The 27,631-nt window shown below is 40.3% G+C and overlaps 2 protein-coding genes across 4 annotated transcripts; both read right to left on the bottom strand.

Annotated features, from left to right (window-relative positions):
- Positions 1-475: 475 nt before the first annotated feature.
- On the bottom strand, positions 476-22,220 carry LOC147624229 (uncharacterized). 3 transcript variants are annotated; one of them, XM_086819913.1, is made up of 4 exons: positions 21,809-22,220; positions 21,055-21,456; positions 1,124-1,178; positions 476-1,026 (listed from the first exon to the last, which is right to left on the bottom strand). In XM_086819913.1, exons 2-4 carry the CDS (start codon positions 21,332-21,334, stop codon positions 894-896), a joined length of 468 nt encoding a protein of 155 aa, XP_086676039.1. In that variant the 5' UTR covers positions 21,335-21,456; positions 21,809-22,220; the 3' UTR covers positions 476-893. The 3 variants fall into 3 exon arrangements, 2 of the variants coding, with proteins under 2 accessions (XP_086676039.1, XP_086676038.1); XM_086819912.1 differs by having other exon boundaries at positions 21,055-22,220; XR_015269140.1 differs by lacking the exons at positions 476-1,026; positions 1,124-1,178 and adding an exon at positions 10,997-11,050 and having other exon boundaries at positions 21,055-22,220.
- A 164-nt stretch (positions 22,221-22,384) lies between these two features.
- Positions 22,385-23,413, bottom strand: LOC147624228 (uncharacterized). The gene has a single exon (XM_086820039.1). The coding sequence runs from the start codon at positions 23,411-23,413 to the stop codon at positions 22,385-22,387; it is 1,029 nt and encodes a 342-aa protein (XP_086676165.1).
- Between the last annotated feature and the right edge of the window lie 4,218 nt (positions 23,414-27,631).

Below are 27,631 nucleotides of genomic sequence, written 5' to 3'. Positions count from 1 at the left end.
TTGCTAATTTAAACACGTTATTCTTTCTGCTCAAGCTTAGCACAATTTCTTGGTGGAAGAATTATCTTGTAAAGCTTATGCGATATTTTTTTAAGGAAGAGATGTTGCTTTAACTATTCTTAAGAGTGAAAAATCCCAACATGATTGGCAAATTATGAGAGATTCAAAGAGTAAAATGGTGGGAGAGAGGTAGCATGGTAGGTGAAGGGGAATATTTGAATGTAGTGTGCGTGTGAGAAACAAGAAAAGTTTGAGTGAGATGAATTATGAGGACCTTTGGAAAAGGTTCCTAAAGAAAATTATGAAGATGTGGCCCCCTCCCCCACCAAAAAAAAACAATGTGCATACTTTTTTAAAATGGGATGCTTCTAGGAAAACAAGTAAGCTTGCCGAAAGAATAAAGAAGTTTTGCTTGTCCCATATGATCTCCATTTATAAACCTCGTTGTCTTCAATGGGTTGCCATGACTTGCGAGTGTAGCTTTGATATTCGTCTTGGATAGGTTTTACACATATGAAGATGCGATGTACAACTGCATTGTGCTTGGATAGGTTCATTCTTAGCTGTGCATTTCCAAAAGAAATGAGGGCTTTCAAGCATAGGTAATTGTATCCATTTTTAATCTAGATGATGTAGTGATCATTGTCATCTTTATCTAAGCATCTCAAATGGTCATCCGCATACACGGCCCTTCACGCTGCGAGTCGCGACTCCCCTGCCGTGACGTGACCTACGCACCAGCCCTGCGCCGACGCCATGCCTGCGCATCCCCACCTTGCGTGCGCACACTGCCTCCTCTTGCGCTGCGCACACACCCATGATTGGGCGCACATTGAAGCGCTTCAGCCGCCCCCATCGCACAGGGCGCTGACGTTGTTGCGAGGGCTGCCCCTTCACATTCCCATCACTGCCCTCCCTTCCTCCCCCCAACGTTTCGCTTCGTCAGCACCCAACATTACCCGTGCTCGCCTCTGCTCCCCCCTTCCGCCGACCCCAAGTTCCAATTCCTCAATCCGAACCCTAAACCTGCGATTTACCTTCGATTCTTTGTAATTCGAGATTTTATTTAAAAAAAACAAGTAGTGTCCTTACAACAGATCAGAGCTGGATCACGAGACTTTACCCTCCATTTTCTTCCAATTTTGGAGGAGAGAATCTTGACTTTCTATCCATTTTCCCTGAAAAAGCCCCCAAAAAAAGTTCCGCACACTAAAAGAAAGAAAGAAAACAAAAACAGAGCCTAATCTATCCTAATTTCTCTCTCTCTCTCTCTCTTATGGCGACCCCTTCCTCAGGAACAGAATGACCCGAACATCAAAATGGGAAACTAACGGAAGCCCTCACAGAGAAACTGGCTTTGAAAGCACGGGACGCCTTCACAAGCATCAAGGAGATTGCTTTATTGTTGCAGGAGGAACACTTTGACAAATAGATTGCAGATATGCAGTTAGTGCATAGCTAACATTGTTACTTTAAGAACACCTGCACAAGGAGTTACGCATCCTGTACAGACTCTCTAAGACTGCCGCGAGGTCTTTGTTAGCTTAGCCACGAGGGATGCCTCTAAAGCCCTAGCCACTGAGTTGGCTCAGCTCGAGAGGGCAAATGAATACCTCCACGAGGAATTGCACGCAACCAAGCAAGGGATCACACAAGGAGGCTCACCCAAAAATCCCACATTCAAAATACATAGATCCAAGTTGATGATGCAATAACATTGGTAGCATTTTCGAAAAATAGTAAAGCGAATGCATGACAGAAGCCATACATTCACAGATACAAGCCACAGCTAAGTCTCCCAGACAAACGATGTGCTCGTCTGAAGATCTATGTCAACAACCGCGCAATCGGAAGTGCTTCTAGATTTAGGGAGTACAATTTCTTCAATCGGTCAACAATTAGCCAGTAAACTTGATCTTAACCTTGGACATTCTTTTTGGTGACAATAAGAATCTTTATCACACTTCCATCATTGCCACTTCTCTTTCACCATTTCTAGTAAAACATTTGTTCCTTCCTTTTATGTTTTGCCAAGCTAGATTTTCGCCATGACCTTAGGATGTGACTGGTTCATTAAGACACAAGCTAAATTAGATTTTCATCACAATCACTAAGTAATACCAATCATTTCTAGCAAGTTTGGACCGTGGGGGACCGGGGTAGGGGCCTCTCTGTTTGGAGTTAACTTTGAGTCTTCTCGCTCTACTATACACGACAACGCTACTCATGTGTATAATCACCTTCTGCATAACACTGCACTACACACATACTAGTTAGTAGGCACGTCACAATATGCTGGATTATCTTGAGATTGCTACTACCATGTGTCAAAATTTGATTGATCAAAATTTTATCCTTATCTTTAGGGATATAATACATTAGGTAATCCGTTGGATTATTCGAGTAATCTGGCAAATTATTCAAATAATTTGCCAAATAATTTGCCAGATTATTCAAAGTGACTGATTATGCAGAAAAATGATAATGACAATAATTAAGTTAAAATTAGTAAAATGACATAATTAAGCACAAAGAGTCTCTGTAAGTGTAAAACCCACCTTTTGAACACAATGGCAATGCCAAAATTTTCAAATTCCCACTAAAACTCAAGATATTAGCATGTTTTATTTTTTTGCAGCTAATCACCTTGCAACCTAAATCCCAACTTTTGTATGTTTGCATGCATGCATGTATGGCCTGTATGTATGAGTGTGTGCACATTCTATCATTCTCTCTCTCCCTCTGTCACACACAAATTTTGGATTAAATAACAAGCTGTGCAGGCTGTGTGTCTAGTTGGTGATTGGCAGAGCCCTTCTTTCCGATGCATGTACAAATGGACACAACATACTGCTTGAGATTTATCGACCATGGAAGGGGGGCTCGGGCTTGTCTAAGCGATTTTGCCTGGGAATGGGGGTGGGGGGGCATTCTCTACCTCTTCACGTATGTACCAAGGCATTCCCTACTGCTTTGTTCATGCGCCATTTCACTCCCTTTTGTGGAAAAATCTAGCCTGCCAATTTCGACTGCATAAGAAGCAACTGTCAGTGGCTCTTTCAACTAAGCTAAGGCCTGTTGACAATTATTTGTACACCTAATTACATTATGATTTTTTGCTTAATATATCTATGTACCTTTGTTAAGTGGGCTATTGGTTGGTGGCAGGACACTTTTTCTTAAGGTGTGTTGTTTTACTTAGATACGTATTAACTGAAGCTGAAGATAATATTTCTTCAACCTTTCTATTCTAGTGAGTAGATTGTGGCTTGTTTCAAGTCATGGCTATAATATGTGATCCAGAATTAATTTTTGTAGAGAGTAATTTTGTGTGTGTTGCAAGGCACATGAGCATACATCACATGATGATGGGCCAATCAACTTGGTAAGTGTTTTTTATTATTAGGGCACAAGGAGCAGGGCAAGAGAAGGATAGTAATCCAAAATTTCCACTCATCATGCAATGCTCACCAGATATGTCAACTACCGTAGTGAATAGATTGGCAACCCAATTTGTGATGCATACACCACATTGCTTTTGTTTGACATTGCATCCTATGCCGATTCTTAAATAGATGTGAGAAGTTTGATGATATACACACACATGGGGGGGGAGAGAGAGAGAGAGAGAGTGAGAGAGAGAGAGATTTTATAGTCTCAACACAAGCCTACAGGGGCCGAATAGTGTACATGTGTATATTTGCACTCCACAGAGAGAGAGAGAGAGAGAGAGAGAGAAAGGTTTATATATATACCTAGATCAAGAACATGCCCAAATTCACCTTTTAGGAACATGCATGTTATATACTCATGGTAGTCAACCCACAAGACTATATAACTATCAATTCCATTATGCATAGTATGGACTAAATACTACGACATCCCCACTAACATCATCAGTGCCCACCAATAGTGGGTGTAGAACTCTGTATCAAGATATGCTCACACACACACACACACACACACAGAGAGACACACAGACATAAGAGCATATATTCACACAAAGTCCTTCGTACCGAGTTTCTATCAAACCTCCAGAGATTTAGTTGCTTATGTTTGTGTGTAAGTGTACATGTGTATATTTGTAACCTCGGTAAAAGCTACATTCCTCCTCCAATGTGTTTAGTCCTTTTATGCCATACTTCATAATATTTTGGTGCTTTAAACGGATTAATACACTACTTTCTTTAAAGAGACCTACCATTGATTGGTGCTTTAAACGGATTAATACATTACTTTCTTTAAAGAGACCTACCATTGATTGATCAACATATTTTCATAAGTTAGGCTTTAAGTATTACTAAACAAACAACTACTCTTGAAGGTATGCATCATGACTCATGAATACTGCTGAGTATCAAAGGCATCCAACAATTGAGAATATAGAAAGGAACAATTGAAAATAAAGAAAAGGCATTAAAGGAATTAAACAAAATGGTCTTGTACAAAAGATAAGGCAAAAAATTTTCCTTACTCAAAACACCAAGAGTTCACCTCCCAAACGGTATAACTTTACTTGAGTTCACACACACACACATCAAGTGTAGAATAGATTTCGGATGTCCTTTTTCACACATGTAGGGGCATGGATTGCCCCCTCCCTCTTCTACACATGTAAAAAAGTCCAAAACGCCCTTAAGAAATTTATCCTAATTCCACACATATATGTTCCTAACTAAATAGGAATAAACACTTGTTATCACTCTAATTTCTCGAGACTAACACTCTGCTCTCTCTCTAGGCAAGCTAAAACAGCAACCGCAAGCTTATTGTTTGAAAAAGCCGAAGCAGGTTAGTTATCTAAGTCTCACAAACGGAGTGCTAAGCTGCTTTAAAAGCAATACCTAGTTGGAATCCAAAGAGACATGTAAGGTCCCAAGCCATGTATGTGTCTCTTTTAATATAGATTTCAATAAGGAAAGAGAGTGCTCTTAGAGAAGAGCGAGACAATAAGGCTAGAAACATTAGAAAAGTGTTAGAATAAAAATATTAGCTCCAAAAATCCTAAAAGAAATAAGAAGACAAGAATAGTTATATTAAGAGATAAGTATCTCCAAAAGTAGAAATTCGAATTTAGGTGATAGGAGGTCGTATTTAGAGTACTTTTACATATTTAGAGTCCATGCATACTAAAAATGTGAAAAAGCAACATGTTTCTAAAGATGGCACGTTTGTGGCTATATACAGTCGTTTTTGCCTATTCTACCTCCGTTGGCTTTGTAGACTAGATGCCTTCCGGTTCTTTTGACTGGTTATACAACCATATTCTGAGTTTTTATCATAGAGTTATGACCGAAACAATTTGCTAATTATGTCAGGGTCTCTACACAAGAAAAACTGTAAGAAGGCAGTAAGTAGCCTCAAGGTAATCCTAGAGATTGAGATGTATGTATATATCCATTTATTCTTATCTAATATCTTAGAAGCGAAGGTTAGATTTCTATGGTCTTTCGGAGGAAGAGACCAAAACTCCATAGCTTTTCTTTTAAGAAAGACAAGTATGCCGTAGCCCTGCAAGAGAAAGCTATTTTGCCATAGACCTTCGAAAGAGAGAAAAGTCAGAGTACGAGTAAGAGGAGATAAATGTTGGGGATGATCGGATAATTTCAATCGTGAGAGAAGGTATTAGAAGACTCTCTATTCTCATATATCAAGTTCTAAAACTCTTATTTAACGAGCAAAGACAACGATAAACGATAAATTTCTATAAAGTATATATATCAAGTTCTGAAACTCTTATTTAACGAGCAAAGACAACGATAAACGATAAATTTCTATAAAGTATATATATATATATATATATATATATATATATATATATATATATATATATATATATATATATATATATATATATATATTCAATTATATATTATTCTTAGGGGTTGAGGTATGGCCCTGGCTTCTCTATTAATTGCTAATAGTGATCTATTTGATTGATTTACTAGTTAAAGTTTGTATTCTTTTCAACAACAGCATATGCCTTAATAAAGAATGTCTTATCACAATCTCAAGTTGAAATGCTAAAATCTTTGTGAAAAAGATTGCTTTCTTAAGAAGGTAACATGGATTCTAGTCCTATGGTTTAGTTAGGATTGTTATCTTGGTTAAATTAAGGTACAGGTATAACTCTCCCTGCCTTGACGCTGCCCTATTCTTGGCTGTATAGCCGGACGGCGGAGATGTTAGTAAGGCCTAGAGTTGGCCCATGGTATCCCTCATACCATTCGGAGAATGAGGTTCGCCGATTGAGGCGAGTGATTGTGATGCTGCCTAGTTCTGAGGGCCCAGGCTAGTGCGATGAATTATTAGTCCACCCTAGTGCGTAGACATCCCTCTGAGGGACGAGAGGATCGAGCGATGGAGCCTAAGAGGGCGACAGGCCGGCTTGAGTTCTCACCACAGCGGTCGACGATGAGATGTATGGTCCCATAGGATTTTGCCATAGAGGCTAAAAGGCCGAATTTTAGATCATCGGCAGTATAACGGAAAAGAATAAGAGAGCCGGTTTGGCTTGTATGGAATTGATTCTTGTATAAACTTTTTTTTAAATAAATCTTGTCTTTGGCATTATTGTATTGTGGAAAGAGGCTGTTTTAAGTAAAAGGGCCTTAATTAAAGAATATGTTTATTTATGTCAAAAAGTGTGGTAAGATTAATTAGAAAATAAATTGACGTGTAAGTAGGGTGGAAAGTGGGAGGATAGAATGCCCCGACGGCACCATCCTACGGACGGGTGGACCCGATTAGTCGAGTAGCTTTCCAACAAATTAAGTGAAAGCCCTACACTAGATAAATAGGTTCTCGGGCAGACTAGACCAGCGGGGTTGGGCCTTGCATGGATGAGGAAAAAAGCGTTCTCTAGAAATCAAGACTAGTAGTTGCCCAAATTATGATCAATTACCCTATGGGTGATTTGATTTTTAGAAGACCACGCTCCCCCTGCGGGATAGGACTAGGTCTTACCTATGAATCGTATCCTTGAGTCTCTGCATGGTCAAGGTGTCGATGAGTAGGAAATTTTCTCCAAGTGTTTCCCCTATTTTGGAAGGGGGGAACCTTACAAGTGGTATCAAAGCCGATCTTAGTTCCTAGGATTTGTTTTTTTAAGGTTAACTGTCAAGGGATTAAAACAAGTGATTGTTTATCACATATGAGGATGAATCAATCATCTCTAACGGGCCATAGAAGTAGTTTGAATATCCTCACATGTTGAGACAATCATCCTATGAAATTGTGCTTGTATCTTGGAGGTACACACGCAAGATATTTGTACAATAAATTTGAGAAATAAGAGTGGGGAGGAAACCTTTTGAGGAAAAACATAGGGTGATCAAATTAAGAAACTAGTGAGAGACTGAATAGAAGGATAGACCGAAACTTTGTTTAGAGAAATTTTCAGGATATATCTCATTAATTCGCATATTATAAATTATTAAGATTATAACTCCATTAAGGTAACTTGAATAGTTGACGTGTGAATGTCATCCATTGGATGCTTTACACTAGGACGATCATCCAAGATCTTGAACCCATCTCAGACAAACATGGGTCTAACTTTGGATGTGTAATTCCCAGAGGATCATACTCTTAGATGTGTTAATCCCAAGATACTAGATGTGTAATTTTCATAAAACTAATCATCTCAGACGTATTAATCCTGATATTCTTTGGATGTGTCAATCCCAAGGCACCAGATGTGTAATTCTCAAAAAATGAAGATCTCAGATATATTAATCTAGAGTGCCTTTAGATGTGGCGCTATGATAAGTATTTGATAGTTTTGAACTTTTCATGGATACAATGAAAGAAGCAAGTTCACCCTTGCTCGTCTAAAAATCGTAAGAAATGCCAAATTAGTTGGGAGCATTGTTGTCAATCTAACCACTAGAACTAGAATCAGTTATGAGATGCCATGAAAGTACACCTTCGTGAAAGGTTTTGTCCTCTAGGATTTCGAGAGGATAAAACGAATGAATTTTTGGAGCTAACCCAAGAAGGGAAGACCCTAAAAGAATGCCACCAAACTTTTGTTAAACTTCTCCGATTTGCTCTGGAGATGGATGAAGTAACTCTTCTTCATCGATTCATTTGGAAGCTTAATCTACCATTGAATAACCTCGTCTCAAGAATGCAAAACCATCCTCTATTTCAGAAGCCATAATTATAGCCAGAGACTATGATAAAGTTTTTTTATATAGAAAGTGTCGAGAAGGACATGAGTCCTTCCATGCTAATCAAGAAGAGGTCCCCTAATTCAAGAGGAACATCAAGCCCACCCTTGGCTATAAAGAATCATGAGCTAGAGCAAAATTAGATCAAGAAATAGGGATAGCAAGGTTAAAGATAATCGAATTCAACAAGTATTTCTATGAGTAAATAGAAGAGGATTGGTGCAAGATTCATGTGAAGTAATGTGCATCATGAATAGAGCTATTCTCGATACTAAGATTAAGAAATTGCTATCATAGGTTAGATTGCGTAAAGGATTGATTTCCTTATGTTTTTTTTGTTAAGTACCATATTACATGGGGGTATAGAATAAGGAATTCGAAGGTTCATAGCATATGAGATATATGGATGCATGAACTTAGGATAATAAGGCCAATTAACTTTAGAATAATAGACCTTTTGGAGGCACAACAAAACAAGCCAAACACATGAAATAAGGGACTCGGAACAATGTTTAGATAAAAGAAGATTTCTACCTAGTGGGAACACCATTTTGGAAGAGACATGAGGATTTACTTAGATACTATCCCAGCTCACGAGATGAGGACATCTCGAATCTTTTAAGTGGGGGAGATTGTAAGTTCCCAAGCCATGTATATGTCTCTTTTAATATAGATTTCAATAAGGAAAGAGTGTGCTCTCAGAGAAGAGTGAGACAATAAGGCTAGAAACATTAGGAAAGTGTTAGAATAAAAATATTAGCTTCAAAAATCCTAAAAGAAATAAGAAGACAAGAATAGTTCTATTAAGAGATAAGTATCTCCAAAAGTAAAAATTCAAATTTAGGTGGTCGTATTTAGAGTACTTTTACATATTTAGAGTCCATGCATACTAAAAATGTGAAAAAACAACGCGTTTCTAAAGATGGCGCGTTGTGGCTATATACAGATGTTTTTTTACCTGTTCTACCTGCGTTGGCCGATTCTTTTGACTGGTTATACGATCATATTCTGAGTTTTTATCAGAGAGTTATGACCGAAACAATTTGCTGATTCTGTCAGGGTCTCTACACAAGAAAAACTATAAGAAGGCAGCACAGTAGCCTCAAGGTAATCCTAGAGCTTGAGATGTATACATCCATTTATTCTTATCTAATATCTTAGAAGAGAAGGTTAGATTGCTATGGTCTTTCGGAGGAAGAGACCAAAACTCCATAGCTTTTCTTTTAAAGAAAGACTAGTATGTCGTAGCCCTGCAAGAGAAGGCTATTTTGCCATAGACCTTCAAAAGAGAGAAAGTCAGAGTACGAGTAAGAGGAGATAAATCTTGGAGATGATCAGATGATTTCAATCGTAAGAGAAGGTATTAGAAGACTCTCTATTCTCATATATCAAGTTCTGAAACTCTTATTAACGAGCAAAGACAACGATAAACGATAAATTTCTATAAGGTATATTTTTTTTTGTTTTTCAATTATATATCATTCTTAGGGGTTGAGGTATGGCCCTGGCTTCTCTATTAATTGTTATTTGATTGATTTACTAGTTAAAGTTTGTATTCTTTTAAACAATAGCATATGCCTTAATAAAGAATGTCTTATCACAATCTCAAGTTGAAATGCTAAAGTCTTTGTGAAAAGGATTGTTTTCTTAAGAAGGTAACATGGATTCTAGTCCTATGGTTTAGTTGAGTAAATGGATTGTTATCTTGGTTAAATTAAGGTACATGTATAACTCTCCCTGTCTTGACGCTACCCCATTCTTGTGCTTGTATAGCAGAACGACGGAGACATTAGTAAGGCCCGGAGTTAGCCCATGGTATCCCTCATACCATTGGGAGAATGAGGTTCACTGATTGAGGCGAGTGATTGTGATGTTGCCTAGTTCTGAGGGCCCACGCTAGTGCGGTGAATTAGTCCATCCTAGTGCGTAGACATCCCTCTGAGGAGCGGGAGGATCGAGCAACGGAGCCTGAGAGGGCGACAGGCCGGCTTGAGTCCTCGCCAGCGGTCGACGATGAGGTGCATGGTCCCGTAGGGTTTTGCCCAACATGTAGAGGCTGGAAGGCCAAATTCTAGATCATCGACAGTATAAACGAAAAGAATAGGAGAGCCAGTTTGGCTTGTATGGAATTGATTCTTGTATAAACTTTTTTTAAAAATAAATCTTGTCTTTGACATTATTGTATTGTGGAAAGAGGCTGTTTCACAACAAACCTTGTGAAAGGGCCTTAATTAAAGAACATGTTTATTTATGTCAAACAATGTGATAGAACTAATTAGAAAATAAATTGACGCGTGAGTAGGGTGGAAAGTGGGAGGATGGAACACCCCGACGGCACCATCCTACGGACGGGTGGACCCGATTAGTCAGGTAGTTTTCCAACAAATTAAGTGAAAGCCCTACGCTAAATAAATAGGTTCTCGGGCAATTCTATTCTAGAAGACTAGGCCAGCGACTGTGCCTTGCATGGATAAGGAAAAAATTATTGTCTCTAGGAATCAAGACTAGTAGTTGTCCAAATTATGATCAATTATCCTATGGGTGATTTGATTTTTAGAAGACTACGCTCCCTCTACGAGATAGGACTAGGGCTGTCCCTTCACATTCCCATCACTGCTCTCCCTTCCTCCCCCCAACGTTTCGCTTCGTCAGCACCCAACATTACCCGTGCTCGCCTCTGCTCCCCCTTCCGCCGACCCCAAGTTCCAATTCCTCAATCCGAACCCTAAACCTGCGATTTACCTTCGATTCTTTGTAATTCGAGATTTTATTTAAAAAAACCAACTAGTGTCCTTACAACAACAGATCAGAGCTGGATCACGCTCCATTTTCTTCCAATTTTGGAGGAGAGAATCTTGACTTTCTATCCATTTTCCCTGAAAAAAGCCCCCCCAAAAAAGTTCCGCACACTAAAAGAAAGAAAGAAAACAAAAACAGAGCCTAATCTTTCCTAATTTCTCTCTCTCTCTCTCTCTCTCTCTCTTATGGCGACCCCTTCCTCAGGGAACAGAATGACCCGAACATCAAAATGGGAAACTAACGGAAGCCCTCACAGAGAAACTGGCTTTGAAAGCACGGGACGCCTTCACAAGCATCAAGGAAATTGTTTTATTGTTGCAGGAGGAACACTTTGACAAATAGATTGCAGATATGCAGTTAGTGCATAGCTAACATTGTTACTTTAAGAACACCTGCACAAGAAGTTAGGCATCCTGTACAGACTCTAAGACTACCGCGAGAGGTCTTTGTTAGCTTAGCCACGAGGGATGCCTCTAAAGCCCTAGCCACTAAGTTGGCTCAGCTCGAGAGGGCAAATGAATACCTCCACGAGGAATTGCACGCAACCAAGCAAGGGATCACACAAAGAGGCTCACCCAAAAATCCCACATTCAAAATACATAGATCCAAGTTGATGATGCAATAACATTGGTAGCATTTTCGAAAATTAGTTAAGCGAATGGATGACAGAAGCCATACATTCACAGATACAAGTCACCACTAAGTCTCCCAGACAAAAAACGATGTGCTCGTCTGATGATCTATGTCAACAACCGCACAATCGGAAGTGCTTCTAGATTTAGGGAGTACAATTTCTTCAATCGGTCAACAATTAGCCAGTAAACTTGATCTTAACCTTGGACATAATCAACCCATTTCGGTTCTTTTTGGTGACAATAAGAATCTTTATCACACTTCCATCATTGCCACTTCTCTTTCACCATTTCTAGTAAAACATTTGTTCCTTCCTTTTATGTTTTGCCAAGCTAGATTTTCCCCATGACCTTAGGATGTGACTAGTTCATTAAGACACAAGCTAAATTAGATTTTCATCACAATCACTAAGTAATACCAATCATTTCTAGCAAGTTTGGGCCGTGGGGGACCGGGGTAGGGGCCTGAAGTCATGGCTACAATATGCTGGATTATCTTGAGATTGCTACTACCATGTGTCAATTTGATTGGTCAAAATTTTATCCTTATCTTTAGGGGATATAATACATTATGTAATCCGTTGGATTATTCGACTAATTTGACAGATTATTCAAATAATTTGCCAGATTATTCAAAGGGACTGATTATGCAAAAAAATGATAATGATAATAATTAAGTTAAAATTAGTAAAATGACATAATTAAGCACAAAGAGTCTCTATAACTGTAAAATGAGATGTATGGTCCCATAGGGTTTTGCCCAGCATATAGAGGCTAAAAGGCCGAATTCTAGATCATCGGCAGTATAAAGGAAAAGAATAAGAGAGCCGGTTTGGCTTGTATGAAATTGATTCTTGTATAAACTTTTTTTTAAATAAATCTTATCTTTGGCATTATTGTATTGTAGAAAGAGGCTGTTTTAAGTAAAAGGGCCTTAATTAAAGAACATGTTTATTTATGTCAAAAAGTATGGTAGGATTATTGACGCGTGAGTAGGGTGGAAAGTGGGAGGATGGAATGCCCCGACGGCACCATCCTACAACGGACGGGTGGACCCGATTAGTCAAGTAGCTTTCCAACAAATTAAGTGAAAGCCCTACACTAGATAAATAGGTTCTCGGGCAATTCTATTCTAGAAGACTAGACCAACGGGGTTGGGCCTTGCATGGATGAGGAAAAAAGCGTTCTCTAGGAATCAAGACTAGTAGTAGTTGCCAAATTATGATCAATTACCCTATGGGTGATTTGATTTTTAGAAGACCACACCCCCCCTGCAGGATAGGACTAGGTCTTACCTATGAATCGTATCCTTGAGTCTCTGCATGGTCAAGGTGTCGATGAGTAGGAAATTTTCTCGAAGTGTTTCCCCTATTCTGGAAGGGGGGAACCTTACAAGTGGTATCAAAGCCGATCTTAGTTCCTAGGATTTGTTTTTCAAAGGTTAACTGTCAAGGGATTAAAACAAGTGATTGTTTATCACATATGAGGATGAATCAATCATCTCTAACGGGCCATAGAAGTAGTTTGAATATCCTCACATGTTGAGACAATCATCCTATGAAATTGTGCTTGTATCTTGGAGGTACACACGCAACATATTTGTACAATAAATTTGAGAAATAAGAGTGGGGAGGAAACCTTTTGAGGAAAAACATAGGGTGATCAAATTAAGAAACTAGTGAGAGACTGAATAGAAGGATAGACCGAAACTTTGTTTAGAGAAATTTTCAGGATATATCTCATTAATTCGCATATTATAAATTATTAAGATTATAACTCCATTAAGGTAACTTGAATAGTTGACGTGTGAATGTCATCCATTGGATGCTTTACACTAGGACGATCATCCAAGATCTTGAACCCATCTCAGACAAACATGGGTCTAACTTTGGATGTGTAATTCCCAGAGGATCATACTCTTAGATGTGTTAATCCCAAGATACTAGATGTGTAATTTTCATAAAACTAATCATCTCAGACGTGTTAATCCTGATATTCTTTGGATGTGTCAATCCCAAGGCACCAGATGTGTAATTCTCAAAAAATGAAGATCTCAGATATATTAATCTAGAGTGCCTTTAGATGTGGCGCTATGATAAGTATTTGATAGTTTTGAACTTTTCATGGATACAATGAAAGAAGCAAGTTCACCCTTGCTCGTCTAAAAATCGTAAGAAATGCCGAATTAGTTGGAAGCATTGTTGTCAATCTAACCACTAGAACTAGAATCAGTTATGAGATGCCATGAAAGTACACCTTCGTGAAAGGTTTTATCCTCTAGGATTTCGAGAGGATAAAACGAATGAATTTTTGGAGCTAACCCAAGAAGGGAAGACCCTAAAAGAATGCTACCAAACTTTTGTTAAACTTCTCCGATTTGCTCTGGACATGGATGAAGTAACTCTTCTTCATCGATTCATTTGGATGCTTAATCTACCATTGAATAACCTCGTCTCAAGAATGCGAAACCATCCTCTATTTCAGAAGCCATAATTATAGCCAGAGACTATAATAAAGTTTTTTTATATAGAAAGTGTCGAGAAGGACATGAGTCCTTCCATGCTAATCAAGAAGAGGTCCCCTAATTCAAGAGGAACATCAAGCCCACCCTTGGCTATAAGGAATCATGAGCTAGAGCAAAATTAGGTCAAGAAATAGGGATAGCAAGGTTAAAGATAATCGAATTCAACAAGTATTTCTATAAGTAAATAGAAGAGTATTGGTGCAAGATTCATGTGAAGTAATGTGCATGATGAATAGAGCTATTCTCGATACTAAGATTATGAAATTGCTATCATAGATTAGATTGCGTAAAGGATTAATTTCCTTATGTTTTTCCATGACAATTTGTTAAGTACCATATTACATGGGAGTATAGAATAAGGAATTCAAAGGTTCATAGCATATGAGAGGTATATGGATGCATGAACTTAGAATAATAAGGCCAATTAACTTTAGAATAATAGACCTTTTGGAGGCACAACAAAACAAGCCAAACACATGAAATAAGGGACTCCGAACAATGTTTAGATAAAAGAAGATTTCTACCTAGTGGGAACACCATTTTGGAAGAGACATGAGGATTTACTTAGATACTATCCCAGCTCACGAGATGAGGACATCTCGAATCTTTTAAGTGGGGGAGATTGTAAGTTCCCAAGCCATGTATGTGTCTCTTTTAATATAGATTTCAATAAGGAAAGAGAGTGCTCTTAGAGAAGAGTGAGACAATAATGCTAGAAACATTAGGAAAGTGTTAGAATAAAAATATTAGCTCCAAAAATCCTAAAAGAAATAAGAAGACAAGAATAGTTCTATTCAGAGATAAGTATCTCCAAAAGTAGAAATTCAAATTTAGGTGGTCGTATTTAGAGTACTTTTACATATTTAGAGTCCATGCATACTAAAAATGTGAAAAAACAACGCGTTTCTAAAGATGGCGTGTTGTGGCTATATACAGATGTTTTTTTTACCTATTCTACCTGCGTTGGCTTGTAGATTAGATGCCTTCCGGTTCTTTTGACTGGTTATACGACTATATTCTGAGTTTTTATCAGAGAGTTATGACCGAAACAATTTGCTGATTCTGTTAGGGTCTCTACACAAGAAAAACTATAAGAAGGCAGCAAAGTAGCCTCAAGGTAATCCTAGAGCTTGAGATGTATACATCCATTTATTCTTATCTAATATCTTAGAAGAGAAGGTTAGATTGCTATGGTCTTTCGGAGGAAGAGACCAAAACTCCATAGCTTTGCTTTTAAAGAAAGACTAGTATGCCGTAGCCCTGCAAGAGAAGGCTATTTTGCCATAGACCTTCGAAAGAGAGAAAAGTTAAGAGTACGAGTAAGAGGAGATAAATCTTGGAGATGATCGGATGATTTCAATCATAAGAGAAGGTATTAGAAGACTCTCTATTCTCATATATCAAGTTCTGAAACTCTTATTAACGAGCAAAGACAACGATAAATGAGAAATTTCTATAAGGTTTTTTTTTCAATTATATATCATTCTTAGGGATTGAGGTATGGCCCTGGCTTCTCTATTAATTGTTATTTGATTGATTTACTAGTTAAAGTTTGTATTCTTTTAAACAATAGCATATGCCTTAATAAAGAATGTCTTATCACAATCTCAAGTTGAAATGCTAAAGTCTTTGTGAAAAGGATTGTTTTCTTAAGAAGGTAACATGGATTCTAGTCCTATGGTTTAGTTGAGTAAATGGATTGTTATCTTGGTTAAATTAAGGTGCGTGTATAACTCTCCCTGCCTTGACGCTGCCCCGTCGTGCTTATATAACAGGACGACGGAGACATTAGTAAGGCCCGGAGTTAGCCCATGGTATCCCTCATACCATTGGGAGAATGAGGTTCACTGATTGAGGCGAGTGATTGTGATGTTGCCTAGTTCTGAGGGCCCAGGCTAGTGCGGTGAATTAGTCAACCCTAGTGCGTAGACATCCCTCTGAGGGGCGGGAGGATCGAGCAACGGAGCCTGAGAGGGCGACAGGCCGGCTTGAGTCCTCGCCAGCGGTCGACGATGAGGTGCATGGTCCCATAGGGTTTTGCCCAGCATGTAGAGGCTGGAAGGCCGAATTCTAGATCATCGACAGTATAAACGAAAAGAATAGAAGAGCCAGTTTGGCTTATATGAAATTGATTCTTGTATAAACTTTTTTTAAAAATAAATCTTGTCTTTGACATTATTGTATTGTGGAAAGAGACTGTTTCAACGAACCTTGTGAAAGGGTCTTAATTAAAGAACATGTTTATTTATGTCAAACAATGTGATAAGGTTAATTAGAAAGTGAAAATGACGCATGAGTAGGGTGGAAAGTGGGAGGATGGAATGCCCCGACGGCACCATCCTACGGACGGGTAGACCCAATTAGTCGGGTAGCTTTCCAACAAAGTAAGTGAAAGCCCTACGCTAGATAAATAGGTTCTCGGGCAATTCTATTCTAGAAGACTAGGCCAGCGACTGTGCCTTGCATGGATGAGGAAAAAAGCGTTGTCTCTAGGAATCAAGACTAGTAGTTGTCCAAATTATGATCAATTACCCTATGGGTGATTTGATTTTTAGAAGACCACGCTCCCCCTACGAGATAGAACTAGGTCTTATCTATGAATCGTATCCTTGAATCTCTGCATGGTCAAGGAGTCGACGAGTAGGAAATTTTCTTCAAGATAAGACTTAGTGGACTATCTTAAGTGTTTCTCCTATTTTGGAAGGGGGGAATCTTACAAGACAAAAGAAGCTCCCACTGCCCTCGTAACATGGCAAATGAAACCAAGAATCGTGGGTAATGTCATACACAAGGGACGTAAGGTAAGTAGGCATCTTGTAGACAGACTTGATGTTCGTAAACAAACTTGATGTCTTTGTCATTCCTGCAAAAGCCCCAATACTGATATTGTTCATCGACATCCTGGAGGAACCCCCAATGCCAATACTCTTCCCTCCAACAGCCAGGTAGGAGGCCCCTCGGCCACCAGCACCCACTCATGTGAAGCTCCGTGTGTATGAGATGAAGACAATGGCAACAACTCCCATAGTTTTCGTCGACTTAGGCATCATCGTTGCTGTAGGAAAAATCCTCCCATCGTATTTGAATGGATACACCCAACAGATCCCAGCCAATTGAGGGTACGGCACCCGAACCATGCTCCACTCATCCAAGGCCACACTGTACGAAGAAGGACATCCCCGGCTTTAACATTGCTGGTAAACATGGGAGAAACCAAATTGTCAAATCTTGAGATCTCTCCATGAGGGAAAGCAGGCATACTTGCCGCCCAACCATGACAGCTGTGAGCGAGGTTCACAATCTTGGCCGTCCCCACTGAGCCATGAGCTAGAGCTTCATGCTCTCGTGAGTGCCCTACCATCGTCCTCATCCGGTGTCCTCTACCACCCGAGGTTGTTCCCCAAGGACAACCCTCCTGCGTGCGATGGTGCTCCTGCTCCATGTGCTCTGCAGTGGTGCACTCCTGTGCTCCATCCGTTGGTGTGTGCCCAACTGGTATCCCTCCCCCCAATAAATAGGGAAGGAACACCCAAAAAGCACACACTATTAATAGTGAACCAAAAAGCATATGTCCACCCACAACAGATTATACTCTAGCTCGCCAATCTGCCTACCCTTAGTGTGCACATGACATACTCCCCTTCCTCAAAAGAGCTCACTCTGGAGAAACACAATCGCAACACCAATAGTCTCAAGGACAATCTGACTAAGAGATCGACCTGCTCAAGTAACAGACATGAGCGTCAAGTCCTAGTCACAAAAGCCTAATCCGGAGCAAATGGATCATTTGGGTAACTCAAAGCTACAATGCTACGAGTACCAGAGGTAAGCACCCACTGTCCTAAAGAGTTATCCCGAAACCAAAAGTATCTTCCATTTGACTGCCATGCTTTCATCTTGATGTCCTCTATAAATCTGGTCTGGAAAAAAAAATCACAAAACTAGGAAAACCCAAAACCTACTACTGAAGCCTGAACCAAGTGGAACACAACAATAGTCTCTTCCCAAACAAGAGAAGAACTAATCTTCTAGAAAGATCATCAATCTGTACTTTGTCACCTCGAAAGTCTAACTTCCTAAATAGTCCTCGGAAAGTCTTGGATATGAAAGGAACAATTGTTCCAACAGACCTGGTTATGACGTAAGCTAGCATCTATCATAATTGTCTGTATATCAAAAGTTAAGTATCTATCCCTCAAAAGTTAAGTATCTATCATAATTGTCTGTATATCAAAAGTTAAGTATCTATCCCTCAAAAATGTTGAGATAGCCTTGTGTTTGTAGGCGCACAGTCTGAATGAAGTCTTGACAATTTGGCATAGCCCCGTAACATGTGATGGATCATGGCATCCCATACTACCATAATACACTCCATACCCGTGCTACGATTACTAAAAACACCAGTTTGTGGATCTGTCACGATCTATCAAAAACAATAAATGCCAATGGCTGACATGTGCCACAACCTGAAACAAGTTCTTGAAAGGAAGAACTCCAAACAAGACTAGTAATCATAACTCGGTCCAGGGATTAGACGACATCTGTGTACACAAAGAAGAACAACCTTGACCAGCGTCCCAATCAAAGCATCTGTCTAAACCCAGAAAATCTTAGAAACCAAAACTTGCTTCTAAAAAATTATACACATAGCGCAAGGTCTTAAATAACCTTGATTCAATAGTCTTGGTATAAGAATAGGTGGGTACACTTGGAATAGCTTCAATATCTGTACACACTTTTGCTATGGACATAAAACTAGAGGACCATCAAAACCTTAAGGATTGTAAGGCTGAAAACGCACATATTGGGTATTGTCGCATAATCGTCTTGTCATGCAATCTGACAACAATGAATCCCAACATGTAAACTTAATCTAGATGCCCTCTATCAAACATCCGTGTAGCCACAGTGTCAATGTGTGGTCAACTATTCCTCAATCCTACATATGTAGGTAAGTCTTGGCTATCAAAGCCCAACAATGAAAACAATGGTCATTCCAATAATGTAGGGTATTAGGTTTTTGTCTTGCATGGTACAAGGCCATGACTAACTCTGTGTCCGTGAAGTTCTTGGAGTAAAAACTCCCATGTGCACCCGAGAACAAACAAGTGTACTTGCATAACACGATAAAACACTATGCTTTTATTGTTAAACCCTAACTTACATGTTCCTTTTACATGTGAAAAACAAACACATACCTCATAACACGCTAGTCCAAAATTGAGATAGAACGAAGCACGTGCATCCGAAGCTCACAAGTACACCACAAACTCCCGTACACAACCTAGACATCTTAGAGAGAAAAGAATCTGAAGAAAGATCATAGAAAAACATGTCGTCGTCACTTGCTACTGTAGGGCAGCCCACTGACGATCGTACGCCTCTGTCCGAACAACCTACATGTCCGCCAATCCCATGCTTTTCTAAAAACAATGTCTAGCTTTGTTCAAAAAGTCATGCCATGCTTTTTTTTACATCATGATTTTTTCTTGTCGAGACTATCAAGCCATTCTTGGATCCACCAATGTGTGTGCGGTATGTGAATCCCACATATCACGAGCCTCTTGGAACCACTTAACAACCCCACGGTCATCGTTTGGTAAAGGCACGGAGCACTCATTAACTTTGGGTCTCTGACATCATCCGTAACGTGTGTAGTGTGCTCCCGAGTATGTTTCAGCTTTTCGATTGTTGGTAGTGGATAAAACCCAAGCCATCCCGACGGTTTCACATGCTCGAAGTCATCTTTCACAGACTCCATGTTAACACTGAATCCATATGTTCAAAAGTGAACATCGTCCGACTGACTCCATGTCGTTACTGCCAACACACTCCATGTAAACACTATCCTCTGAATCCATATGTTCAAAAGTGAACATCGTCGACGACGACTGACTCCATGTCGTTACTGCTGATGGATTCCATATAAATGCTATCATCATTTGAATCCATGAAGTTTCGCTTAAACTTGCGTACTTTTGTGAAAAAAGTGATAGTAAAGACTTGCGGGTTGGGAAAAAGTGAAAGGTTAAAGAAAAACTATAAAAGCTTACGGGAGAGATGAGAAGGATGAGGTAAGAGAGCTCGTAGGTTGTGTCAATGGAGAGCGGTGGAAGCGTTGCAAGCTTCTTCTCCCTCTCTCACAAAGAGAAAGACTTGTCTCTTTTTAGGGACCTTGAGAGAAAGAAAAGCATGCTTTTCGTAAAAAAAAGTATTGTGACTGTGACTTCTCCTTGAGTTCTTTTTCTTGAGCTCCAAAGTGAGCTCTGTTGAGGAAGGGGAGTATGTCATGTGCACGCTAGGGACATGCAGGTTGGTGAGCTAGAGTATAATATGTTGTGGACGAACATGTACTTTTTGGTCCGCTATTGATCGTGTGTGCTTTTTTTTCCTCTTTAAAAAACTTTCTTGTTTCTTTTTCTCTCTCTCTTGTAGGTGGACTCCAACTCGTCCATTCTTCTCTCTCCCTTGCCATACGACGTGAAGTAGACACACATCTCCTCTCTCTTCCCCCAAACACGTGCGCACAACCCGTTACCTTCAGCCCGCGCCGCCTGCTGTACAACAACTACCCGACTTGCTTGCTTGGCCTACTATCTGTGTGTTCCCTGACCTGTTGCTTGGCCTCCCACGCTACATGGCTACCCAGCCTGCTACCCGTTGCCCGTGCCGCCTGGCTGGCCTACCTGCTGCCCGGCTCATTTTGCCTGGCCTGCTGCCTGTTGCTCGCACTGCCTAGCTGCCCTGTGCGCCTTGGACTGACCACCCACAAGCTTGAACATGGCTGCCTTGCAGCCCGACCACACAGCCATGGCCTTCGTCCATGTGCTTTTTCTTGCACACCCGCTAGCTTTCTCTCTCTCTCTCTCTTTATCTTGCAACAAATCTACACATGTACGCTGCAGGAAACATAGAAAGAACTCACCCAAAGGTGTCCCGCTCGCATCTTCCTCCCAGAGAGGCTTTGATACCCCTGTCAAATCCTGAGATCTCTCCGTGAGAAAAATCTGCAAAACAGCCATGAAAAGCAAGACAAAGCAACAAACCCTAACCCTAGAAGGCAAAGCGGAAGAAACATATCTAGGTGCAGGCATACTCGCCACCCAACCATGACAACCGTGAGCGAGGCTCACAATCTTGGCCGTCCCCACCGAGCCACGAGCTAGAGCGTCATGCTCTCGTGAGTGCCTTGCCATCGTCCTCATCGGGTGTCCTCTGGGGTTGTCTCCCAAGGACAACGACCTCCTGCGCGATGGTGCTCCTACTCCACGTGCTCTGCACTCCTATGCTCCATCCATCGGTGTGTGCCTAACTGGTACTCTTCTCCCTAATAAATAGGAAAGGAACACCCAAAAAGCACACACTATCAATAGCGGACCAAAAAGCACATGTCCGTCCACAACATATTACACTCTAGCTCGCCAATCTGCCCCTAGCATGCACATGACACATAATTGCTCCAGCTCGCCTGAATAGTACTCCAAGCACCACTTTGGTTAAAATTTCAGTATAGATGAGAATGTTGAAAGCATTGGAGGCGGCACACAGACAAAAAAAGCCTTCGAGAATACCAAACACAAAGTTCCGGAGGAGGGTAGGCAGGCGGTGACGGCAATCTTTTCACATCGCCTGTGAGGATGTTGACAAGAAGAACGGTGCAAGATTTGATTTTGAAATACCTGGAGTAAATATTGAATTCGTAAGAGGAGCAGGAGGAGGAGGATGGGGGGGGGCGCTTGAGGCTCTGTACGAAGAGGCACATGAGGCCTTGGGCACCAGCGACCAAGCAGGACGAGGCTGAGCAACTGGGTATTAGATATGGAACGAGTAGGGAGGATTGGCCAATCGAAGAGGGATTCAACGTAACCACATCTTCGTATAGAGCGGGTCGTTGGGTGGCGCAAGGGCGGGGGAGAGCGAGATCCAATTGAATCTCCAAAGAGAAGGATCTCGGGGCAACTGATGAGGGGTTGCAGCATGCGACAAGCTCCTTGCGAAACGGACCCGGCAGTGAGCGCCCCATCACCAACCAGCAATAGTTGCGCGCCCAGCAGCAGGCCATCCAGGGCGGCGAGGACGGGGTACGCAGAAGCGAGTTCATCCATGATTTGCAAACGCTGCGCAACTGCAGGAGCTTGGGATTCAAAAAGAGGACGACAAAAAGAAAACCATAGATATTTTGTATTTTTCAAGACAAAAATTCTTATGGATTCACATTTGAGAAAAACATAATAAAAATGTCATTTATTGATATTTCAAGTGATTACAATACCAATATTTTTTTTCTGTAATAATAAAGGAATATATTCTAGCTTGTGGATGTTCTCCTCATTGTCACTATCATCAACTTCGATATCAATTGGAATGTCTTTATCTTTTTCAATTTCTTTACCCAGTCTATGTGTTTGCTCTTCCTCCATTATTTTAATTGTTTGCTTATTTGTCTTATAAGAATTCTCTACTATTTCATCTTCATTAAAGGCATACCTCAAATCGTCAACTTCATTCTCATTTCTTTTCCATCTGTTTATAAACCAATCTAATCTTGGATGTGAAGCATCAAAATTTTGTTTATTAATAAAAATATCATAGATATCTTTCATTGTTGTGTTGGATGGGTATACTATTGTCCTCCATAAAGCATCAACTTTTTTAAGCTCCATTCCTCTTCCTTGATATGGTGTTATCCAATTAGAAGACGGGTAGTACTTTCTTGTTTTGATCATTTTATGAATGGTGGTGCAGAAATTATTGCCTAAAGGATGCTTTAAATAGAACTTCCAAAACATCAATGCTCTATCAAAAATGTTTGTTGGAGTAAGACAAACTTTGTTCTTCAAATCATCTGCACCATATTGCATGTAAATTTCTATTCCCTTTGAAATATCTTCAGCACTAATATTATGCGACACATTTTTGTAATGAGGCTTATCAATATCTTTCATACAATAGCCTATCATACCATGAAATGTGTGCATGTTCTTCTGCCTTAATGCTCTACACATTACAATGCCACCAATGGGATTATTCTTATCCCAACCAAGATACTTTTTTATGAGCTTATTAACTGTAATTATTGACTTTGCATGAATTCTAATGACCATTTGATAATGTAAATGGAAAACTGTGCCTCCTCTTTCCAATGAGCAACTACCAGCAAGGCATTCCTTAGTGATAAATTCATGAAGATTATTTAGTAATGCTTCATCAATGTCACTACCACCTAATGATATTGTCATACTTAGCTCAAGCACTTTCAAGTTGACATTGGATTGATCTAACATTGTATCTTCATTAGATAACTTCTTTGGTCTTCCACGATTTTTCTTAAGTTCTATGCTTGAAACTTCATGGCCTTCATTAGTTGAATTTATAAATTTTCCAGTTGTTGATTCTCTTGCTCTTTTTTTTCATTTTTGACATTTCACTACATAAAAAATAAGAAAAAATATGTTAATAATTCAGAATACATATAGTCAAATTAGTGATAAAACAAAAATAAATGAATAAATTTAAAATTTAAAATGTTTGTTATCAAAAAACTTACATGAAATTGGACGTCGTATATGACAGAACCTTGTGCTAGCAAGAAGAATTGAAACAAACACTTCAACCTCTTGCATACTCCTTCATTCCACTTCTAGTTTGAGGTGAATTCTATCCAAGGTACTTATATTGCATCACTTGCCCTAGAGTTTCCCTCAAAACACATATGTACTTGTTTATGACATCCTAGGACCATTACTTTTGTCTTGGACCAGTTCTCAGTCATTTTTCGATGTCTTACAAAAGTCCTCTATGACGTGTGCTCCCTCTATTTATTATCTATCCTATAGAAATAGGAATAATGCTACCATGTTATTTTCCTTAATTTTTTAAAAAGTTCGACGTGTGTGCATTTACCACACTTGAAGTCAGACAAGGTTAACCCGGGTACTGTAACTCCACATCAGGCACACACACAGACACACACACATACCATCATGCACGACAGGCCTCAAGCACTCACTCTTTACTTGGGAGGCTTCAACCTTTGTCATATGGGCAAAAAATTGGGGAAATTTTTAGAGTTTCATCCTTTTCTTTAATTGGGTCCCTATTTATACTTTCTATTTTGATTCACTCTCTCCTCTCTCTCTCTCTCTCTCTCTCTCTCTCTCTCTCTCTCTCTCTCTCTCTCTCTCTCTCTCTCGTAGATTCCATTCCCTCTCCCTTTGTATCTCTCCTACCTTTGTCTAATTACAATATCTCCTCTGTTTGATGATTTCACATCAAGGTCTCTCAAGCGCCAACACAAAATTGATTTTTTTTTGAAAATTTATCTCAAAGAAGAAAAACACTTGCCCCAGCTATGACAAGTGGAGCAACTCGTCTATTGCCTCACAACACAGAGGTAACAATTTAACTAAATTAAACATCTTTTAATTAGTTTTAACCCTCAAAACTATTTGAACACTTTTAATTAGTTTTAACCCTCAAAACTATTTGAACACTTTCTCATCATATTAATTCTTCACTCTTCTCCTTAAGTTTAATAGCAAATGTATGCCCATTTTTGTTTCCCCCTCCTATTTATGAGCTATTATATATCTATAATTTGATATTTTCTTTTCTTGCCATGAGCTTCAAGTTTTTAATGTGAATTTTTTAAAATATTTTTCAACTCCATAAACTTGAGTTTTTTCACTTGAATTCATATAAGCATATTATTGTTTGCATGTTTCTTTTCTATAAAATTTCAGAGTTTTGTAGCAATTCTATTCATTCTTGCTAACAATAATTAATAGTTTTCTACACACACTGTTAACCCATGACGGACATTGAGACGTACTATGTTTTACGTCATTTATTTAAATATTCTGAGTCATGGGTCGGGCTTGTCGGCACCATATGTTAAGGATGAAGGGATTGGGTGATCGCCGATGAGAGGCGCACCTTGAATATTAGTAGCATAAGGGTTAGGATCGACCGGCCATGTATGGGCGCCCAAGTGTGAACGGCCAAGTCACCTATAAGAGTCAAATGTAACCCTAAAATCCTCATTCTCATGTGTTGTGAATACAAGAGTGCTCTTGCCTTATCTCTTTGGTTTTCTTCTCCTGCGTGTGTGAGAGAGAGAGAGAGAGAGAGAGAGAGTGAGAGAGCGATCGAGCGCACTGTGTAGCGGCACGGCGGCGCGGCGGTGAGGCGGTAGAGCGGCGACGGCGACTCCTCCTTCACGGTTGTGACGCAGGAATCCTTCAAGGCGGCGGTTGAGCGGTGAGTGACACACCCTTTGGCATTCTGTTTGAGCTTCCTTCCCTGGTTGTATGCTTGTAGCCATTCGTGGCTCGCATACGGTGTCTGGCAAGTCCCCAGCTACGACCTGTGCGGCAAAAGCGCACATTTTTGGCGCCGCTGTCGGGGAGTTGCCCTGCACCAAAGCTCCAGTTTGCAGCTCGGCTGCTGCGTGAAGTTTAATCTACACTGTAGGAAAGCGACTGTGTGTTTGTTGTTAAGGTGTTTCTGTGTTGCATTTCTGTTTCTTTTGTTATATTTTCGCTCCGCGTGTGGGCGTGCGTTCTGTTATCTGGTTTCTACGTGCGAGAGGGATTTCTGAATCCCCAGATCTGTGCTGTGTGTGCGAACTGCGCCGCGGCCAAGGCTGAACCCTAAGGAAACCCTAGAAAACTTATCTCACAAAAAAAACAAAAAACAAAAAATATAAAAATATAAAAAAGAAAAAAGAAAAAAGAAAAAAATTAAATTTTATTTTCAAAGAAAGAACCGAACGTGTGGAGAGGAAAGATTTTCTAATTGGAGAAAAATATTTTGAAAAGAAAGAACCCCAATTGACCCACGACGCCGGCCTCGGTCTCGGTCTTTTGATATATATATATAGGAGAGTGAGCCTCCATAGCTTTCTTTCAAGTGAGAGCTTATGGGAAGTTGTGCCCTATATGTAGCCCACTCCCCAAGGAGTAAAGTGAGTATGTGGGATAAAGCCCTCACCCTTTCCTCCACAAGCAAATAGGCTTTTGCCCCTTCCCCCCAAGGGAAACGGACTGTTTTGAGGACTACAGGAGCTCTAGATAGGCGAACACGGTGCTGTAAAGCACACTAGGACCCTTTGAACGATACGCTCATTTCGAGCTATCATACGTCCTAGTCCAAGTTCGACCGTAAGTAAGGGGGTCAAAAACGGGTTAAAAACAACACAAAAACAAGTAAAAACGGGGTGCGAAACACCTAAGAAACCACTTGTGTGAGTTTCAAGGGTAGTTACCAATGCACGTACGGTACCCACGTCACATGCATCTACGCTCTGGTCGGGTGCTGGAGTCTGAGCCACTAGAAAGTGTTTCAGTCTACGCAGGCTCACACCATCCCTCCACGTTAGCATCTTGGCCTTCGGCTGGAACCCAAGGGAGTGCGACCCAAGATCCACGAATAGTGGATAGTGACTCATCTTCTGACTCAGAAGCCATGGAAGGACACCCTACCAAGAACCCTGAGGAGACAAGCCAAAACATGCGAGTGTGGGTCCCACAACCTGGATCTAGCATGTTTAGTCGTCTAATAGAGACTTTTAGTAGAGCTACACGCTCTGAACATGCGACAAGCGAAGTAAATGAAGAAGGAGGGGTAGTGGATTCACCATTCACATCTTATGTAGACCCTACCCTCCCAAAGAGTGTCCATGTGGATATTCTACCCACTTCGTTTAATGAGGGCCCTACTGAGCTACCACCTTCCGATACTCTTCCTAAAGTAGAGGTCCCTAGAAGCCAATCCATAAGAAGTGACATTGCGTCCACTTCAAGGGAACCGTTTGGCACACCAAGTCTAGATGGGATATTTCTCAATGAAAATTGGGAATATGATCTACACACAGAGACTCTAACGGACCTATACACGGGTTACACATACCATGTAGGTTGGTTAGAAGTCCTACGATCTACATCTAGCGCCACTAATCTAGAGGAGCAACAACACATGATATGTGATGTTATTCATAGAATTATCCAAATTGAGAGGCAAAATAGGGGAGTGGACCTAGTTTCCACTGGCCCTATGAGGTTTTTGGATACGGGCAAGGCCAAACAACCAACCCTGTCACAATTGGAGACTCCCTCGGTGAGTCCCATAGACCCTTCATATGTTGTTTCGCCTGGAGTCTCAATGCAGGTTGAGCCCACGAGTAGTAACTTTAGCTTTCCAACCTTGGCTCAACTTTCCATTAGGGAATCCGCAATGCCTACCCCAATGATGAGCATAGCTGAAAGTGCACCTGTTACCGCTGTAGTTAGTACGACACCACTACCTAGTGGAACAGTACCTACAGCAGTGTGTGCCAGTGCCTATCAACCATATGTACCTATCGCTACTCATGCTCATGTAGCTCCTACGCCTCTTAGTATGCCAATGGCGTATGCTCCATGACCACCTTATCATAACCATTATCCAAGGGGAGCTAGGCCTAGTCACATATCATATCCTACGTCATTTGCCAACATACTCAG

This window comes from Cibotium barometz, chromosome 25, assembly GCF_041138505.1.
Source record: "Cibotium barometz isolate CiBa-2024 chromosome 25, ASM4113850v1, whole genome shotgun sequence".
NCBI classification, from domain to species: Eukaryota; Viridiplantae; Streptophyta; class Polypodiopsida; order Cyatheales; family Cibotiaceae; genus Cibotium; species Cibotium barometz.
This window is presented reverse-complemented; position numbering and strand designations above follow the sequence as displayed.

Bases quoted from the DNA above. Each gene is read 5' to 3' on its own strand.
- LOC147624229 (XM_086819912.1), bottom strand. From the start codon at position 21,334: ATGAGGACGATGGCAAGGCACTCACGAGAGCATGACGCTCTAGCTCGT. The intron at 1,179-21,054 runs GTGAGTTCTTTC...GGGCTTTTTCAG, and splicing joins TGCGAGCGGGACACCTTTGG to GGAAAATGGATAGAAAGTCA. The intron at 1,027-1,123 runs GTAAAGTCTCGT...GGTAAATCGCAG, and splicing joins AAATTGGAAGAAAATGGAGG to GTTTAGGGTTCGGATTGAGG.
- LOC147624228 (XM_086820039.1), bottom strand. From the start codon at position 23,413: ATGTTAGATCAATCCAATGTCAACTTGAAAGTGCTTGAGCTAAGTATG.